This window comes from Oncorhynchus masou, chromosome 12, assembly GCF_036934945.1.
Source record: "Oncorhynchus masou masou isolate Uvic2021 chromosome 12, UVic_Omas_1.1, whole genome shotgun sequence".
In the NCBI taxonomy this organism is placed as follows: domain Eukaryota; kingdom Metazoa; phylum Chordata; class Actinopteri; order Salmoniformes; family Salmonidae; genus Oncorhynchus; species Oncorhynchus masou.
This window is the reverse complement of record NC_088223.1, coordinates 34,935,216-34,941,003: the sequence shown is the minus strand read 5'-3', so window position 1 is coordinate 34,941,003 and position 5,788 is coordinate 34,935,216. Positions and strand designations below refer to the sequence as shown.

General features: G+C 38.1%; 1 protein-coding gene across 2 annotated transcripts; it reads right to left on the bottom strand.

Annotated features, from left to right (window-relative positions):
• Positions 1–815: 815 nt before the first annotated feature.
• On the bottom strand, positions 816–5,223 carry LOC135549924 (protein AF1q-like). 2 transcript variants are annotated; one of them, XM_064980317.1, is made up of 2 exons: positions 5,100–5,223; positions 816–1,922 (listed from the first exon to the last, which is right to left on the bottom strand). In XM_064980317.1, exon 2 carries the CDS (start codon positions 1,914–1,916, stop codon positions 1,641–1,643), a length of 276 nt encoding a protein of 91 aa, XP_064836389.1. In that variant the 5' UTR covers positions 1,917–1,922; positions 5,100–5,223; the 3' UTR covers positions 816–1,640. The 2 variants fall into 2 exon arrangements, with proteins under 2 accessions (XP_064836389.1, XP_064836390.1); XM_064980318.1 differs by lacking the exon at positions 5,100–5,223 and adding an exon at positions 3,534–3,619.
• Positions 5,224–5,788: the final 565 nt, after the last annotated feature.

The following is a 5,788-nucleotide window of genomic DNA, read 5'->3' as shown; positions in this document are numbered from 1 at the left end:
TAGCTTTATGATTAAAAGTATCCAAAATTTGAGTGTGTACTACCATACTTTCAAGACCATGTGCAACATCAGTCTGGCACAATTAAAAACATTCCTTTCCCTTCTTTCATGAAACATTTCAATCCATTCTTCCCTTGACATTCAGACGGTACAGTGGTCTATGCAGAAAGTAAAGAAAACAGTTGATCAGCTCTGCATTGGAATCTCTAACATTTATCCTCAGTCATTGCACTCTGTTGAGGCCTACTTATGGTAGGCTAAAAGCAGCATACTAAATTAATTAATTGGGTGGGTTTGAGCCAGTCAGTTCAGTGTCTGAAACAAATCAATACAAAGCGCAAAAGACAGTCATGCGTGTGGCTCCCCAAGAGCTTCTAAAATATCTGTTCTGTGTGGAGGTGCTTTACTTTCTACTACTTAAAAATAACTACTTATAAATACAACATGCGGACACTCTCCAAGGCTCGGGTTGGCACTACCCTTCAAGCCTGTTTTAGGTGAGGCTAAAAACGAGACAGCACTTTGCATTTGTTAAAAAATGTGATGTAGCATACTCAAGTTCTCTCACAAATTATGAATATGTAAGTCCTTAATGTGAGACAGGAGCCTTGCAGTCAGTGTGCAATTTAACTATTTATAATAATTTAAAGGCTCACCTTATTGCAATTTCTAGTTAGTTAGGTTTGTTGAAATTAGTGATCGAGTCATGTAGCCCTCATGTGGAGAAAACCTAAGCAGAACTCCCTAGAATGTCCTTTCAGTATTATTTGGAGGTTATCCTCTACGGGATATCCCCCCCCTCCCTCTCCCCTCTCTCCCCCCTTTTTCAGAGGCAGAACGACAGATTTGTACTTTGTCAGCTCGGGGAATTGGACTTGCAACCTTTCGGTTACACTCTAACCACTAGGCTACCCTGCCACTCCTAGTTGAGCTAAGTAGTCTAATATGATTAGCATGAGGTTGTAAGTAACAAAAAAAAATACCAGGACATAGATATATCTGATATGGGCAGAAAGCTTAAATTCTTGTTCATCTAACTGCACTGTCCAATTTACAGTAGCTATTACAGTGAAAGAATACCATGCTATTGTTTGAGGAGAGTGCACAATTATAAACTTGATTAGGCACATTTTGGCAGTCTTGATACAACATTTTGAACAGATATGCGATTTTTCATAAGATCAGTCTATAACTTTGCACATACACTGCTGCCATATAGAGTCCAAAATATAAATTGTGCCTGGGCTGGAATAATGCATTATGGCCTTTCTCTTGCTTTTCAAATACAAAAAAAGAGAAAAGCATTTTTTTGTACCATCTTTTACCAGATCTAATATGTTATATTCTCCTACATTAATTTCACATTTCCACAAACTTTAAAGTGTTTCCCTTCAAATGGCATCAAGAATATGCATATCCTTGCTTCAGGTCAGGCAGTTAGATTTGGGTATGTCATTTTAGGTGAAAATGTTTTTAATAAAAGGGGCGGGTTCCTAAACAAAAATGCACAGTACAGACTAATACAGATTCAGTACTTCTTCTTGGGACCAGAAACTTAACAAAATCCATGTTTATCCAGATGGGGTCCGTGTGAGGAGAGGGAGGGTCATATGACTGGGAGGCTTAGATGGGGATGGTTCTCACAGAAGCAGGTTGAAGTCGAGGAGGTCGATGCTGGGGATAGGCTCTCTCCAGTAGTTGAAGGTGGTGTACTCTGACAATTCAGCCTCCTGTGCCTCTTGCTGCTTCCTTGGCTTGGCTAAGGCAGCATTCTGTTTCTTGGTGGCCTTCTTGCTCTTCTTGGTTGGCTTGCTGTTGGTCACACCCAGGTCTTCAAGCTCGGTCAGGTCCGGGGCTGAGATGGGCTGTCTCCAGTAGAGGAAGGAGTCATACTCGCTGTTTGATTTCACCAGCATTTTTACCTGGATTATAAGAGAGGAAATTAAAATGCGATTTGGGATCATAGTTTAAAATAGATTAGACATACATACTGCTCTAATCTTAGTCCCCACATATACAGTATTTAATTCCAGTACTATGTCTCTTTAATTTCAAATGGCTACCTGATATTTTTTCTTTATTCCAAAGGGCCCCTATACTGTAGATGCCATGGTTAGGAGAACGTTTTGTCTTGACTGGCTTTCTCCCATAGCAGAGTTCAGGTTAAGAGAAGTCTATGCCATTACATAAGAACAAATGGGCACAGGATCAAGTTGTTTTTTCTTGAGATACAGATTTAGGTCAATCCTTGTTGCTCATTTAAACCTGTTGGTAAACTGAAGCAAACTAGGTTACATAAGCTTTCTGGTGATAGGTTTTAAAACCTAGAACACTAACGTTCAAGTTGTAGGTCTAGAATGCAATAATGTTGAGTCGCACATTTGTTAACATGACCTGATTTGGCATTCCTCATAATCTGATCTAATCTTGAAATGTTTGTGTGATATACAGTATCAGTCAAAAGTTTGGACGCACCTATCGTGCAAGGGTGTTAGGGTTTATTTTTTATACATTGTAGAATAATAGTGAAGACATCAAAACTATGAAATAACACATATGGAATCATGTAGTAACCAAAAAAAAGTGTTAACCAAATCAAAATATATTTTGAGATCCTTCAAAGCTTTGCAAACTCTTGGTATTCTCTCAACCAGCTTCACCTGGAATGCTTTTACAACAATCTTGAAGGGGAGCCCACATATGCTGAGCACTTGTTGGCTGCTTTTCCTTCACTCTGCATTCCAACTTAAACGCAAACCTGATGGGATGGCATATCGCTGCAGAATGCTGTGATAGCCATGCTGGTTAAGTGTGCCTTGAATTTTAAATAAAATCACAGACAGTGTCACCAGCAAAGCACCCCTTCACCAGTACACCTCCTCATCCATGCTTCACGGTGGGAACCACACATATGGATATCATCTAGTCACCTACTCTAAATCTCACAAAAGACACGGCGGTTGGATCCAAAAATCTCACATTTCGACTCATCAGACCAAAGGATGAATTTCCACCGGTCTAATGTCCATTGCTCATGTTTCTTGCCCCAAGCAAGTCTCTTCTTATTGGTGTCCTTTAGTAGTGGTTTCTTTGCAGCAATTCGACCATGAAGGCCTGATTCATGCAATCTCCTCTGAACAGTTGATGTTGAGATGTGTCTGTTATTTGAAATATGTCAAGCAATTTGGCCTGAAATTCTGAGGCTGGTAACTATGAACTTCTGCAGCAGAGGGAACTCTGGGTCTTCCGTTCCTGTGGCGGTCCTCATGAGAGCCAGTTTTGTCAGTGCTTGATGGTTTTTGCGTCTGCACTTGAAGAAACGTTCAAAGTTATTGAAATGTTCCAGATTGACTGACCTTCATGTTTTTAAGTAATGATGGACTGTCATTTCTCTTTACTTATTTCAGCTGTTCTTGCCATGGACTTGTTATTTTACCAAATAGGGCTATCTTCTGTATACCACCCCGACCTTGTCTGATTGGCACAAACGCATTAAGGATAGAAATTCCACAAAGTAACTTAACAAGGCACACCTGTTAATTGAAATCCATTCCAGGTGACTTCCTCATGAAGCTGGTTGAGAGAATGCCAAGAGTGTGCAAAGCGGTCATCAAGACAAAGGGTGGCTACTTTGAAGAATCTGAAATATATTTTGGTTTGTTACTAAAATTATTCCATGTGTTATTTCATAGTTTTGATGTCTTCACTATTATCTACAATGTAGAAAATAATAAAAAATAATGAAAAACCCTGGAATGCGTAGGTGTGTCCAAACTTTTGACTGGTACTGTATGTGTAATACTTTTTGAACATGACTAAGTTAATTGTGACCACATAAATATTAGGTTCCCCAAAAGTAAGAGTGCAAACAAGGGCACATTTATTCTATTTAAAACATCTTATTTTTAGGCTTTAAAGCACCCTCAACATTATATTTACAGTAATGGGCTACCTGTTTACAACTGCAAAACAGATCTGAAAGAAAATGTGAATGGTGTGAATGTGAATTTCCTAAACCAAATGATAACACAATAAAGTCTAACGTTATTATACAATAAGGCTACACTTCTGTGGTTAAACACAGTTAAACACTAAAAATTATACAGCAATTCAATGTAAAATGCACATAGTGAAAATGGACAACAGACAAGATCCTGTTGTTAAAATGCCATTACTGTAGCATGAAATCAACATTTAGGGCAGAAATGACCCCACCCTGTCAGTAGGTTATGCCATTTTAAATCGGTTAAGGATGATAGTCTATTGGTGGATAAAGGTCCCTGTATCAAGTTACTCTATACATTTTTTGTTTATCCTATTGAACAAATCGTTCTTATCCATTAGGTCATAATATCGTGTAGAACGGTGAAATACTAAGAGCGTCACCCGTCCTCAATACGACACCAATGTATATTATATCAAGAGATACAGTAGTATGCTACAGATAAAATTCACCATATTAAGTAGACATAAAAGCCTCAACGGAGCGGTTGACGCCTATGGGGCTTGAGAAATTACAAGCCATTTTGACAGTTATTCTTTAATCATGTAAATATAGATTCACACATGACATCTCCGTTTTTGACAGAATGTCATCTGTGCGAACGATGGAGACTATTCCAGAAACTGGGTCATCCAGTCCTAAAAATATCTGAGATAATGTGCAAAGCATAAAATAAAACACGATAGAGCGTTATCTATCTACCATTGACACTCAATTCGGAGCTTACCCGTTTTTAATTGTGTGCATTTATGATTTTTATTTAACAGGCTATCCGGCCTTGCCAGCCTAATGGGCAAAATTAGGTTATAGGCTATTGTATTTAGTTTCTTTCTTATGCTTACTGGGAAAGATAAATAGTTAATTCTAACATTACTATTACAGGCTATATAAAAAATTGTTTAAAAAAAATCCACATTCAATATTGTTAGTTTAGTCTACATGTAATTTTGTATCCACTATCCAGCACAGGTGCACTACATGCAACACCATATCACTAATGTAGGTCACTGACAAGGCAGCAAAATTATGAAAATGCAATTAAAAAACATATCAATTTACATTTCAACAATGCAATGAAAAGAAAATATTATCTTACGTCTTGAGAAATCTTGGCTGACAAGGCTCCTCTTTGTTTGTCGCTGGGTACGCTCCACTGGGGTATAATAAAAAACCGTACGCTCGTGCGAGTGCTGTGGCGACGCTTTAAAATCCTCGCGCACAATCTTGCTTTTTCAGAACCAGCCACGCCCACACTTTGTGACGACATACTGCGCGTGCATTGGGTTTTTGTGGCGTAAAATCAAATAAACCAACTGTTTTATTAAAATAAAATAGGCCTTAACTAATTAGTGTGCATTAAAAAAAATGCAATTCTTGTACATAAAGAAATAATGTGGGTTGCTATTTAATTATGGCAAAATACAGTCATTTTTGCGAAAATCGACCAATAATGATCAAGGCTATACCGATAATGTAATAATAATGTAATATAATGATAGGCTTATAAAGTTGGACAATTTGCTGATAAACGTTGGGCTATATCATCATATGATATTATGAAAAGCATAAATAGGCACATCCTGGGTCCATATTCAGTCCACTACATACGGCGTAGGTTTATTGAAAATGGGATTGGATTGAATGGTAAGAATAGGCCTATACCTGCAATTGCCCTGTAGGTTGCAGTGTTGACTTTATGATGACACGAAGGAATTAATCTAATTTCAAAGCGCAAAGTGCGTTTATGTCCATAAGGGGTGCTGTTTGACTTTACCGGCAAAAATA

Bases quoted from the DNA above. Each gene is read 5' to 3' on its own strand.
- LOC135549924 (XM_064980317.1), bottom strand. From the start codon at position 1,916: ATGCTGGTGAAATCAAACAGCGAGTATGACTCCTTCCTCTACTGGAGA.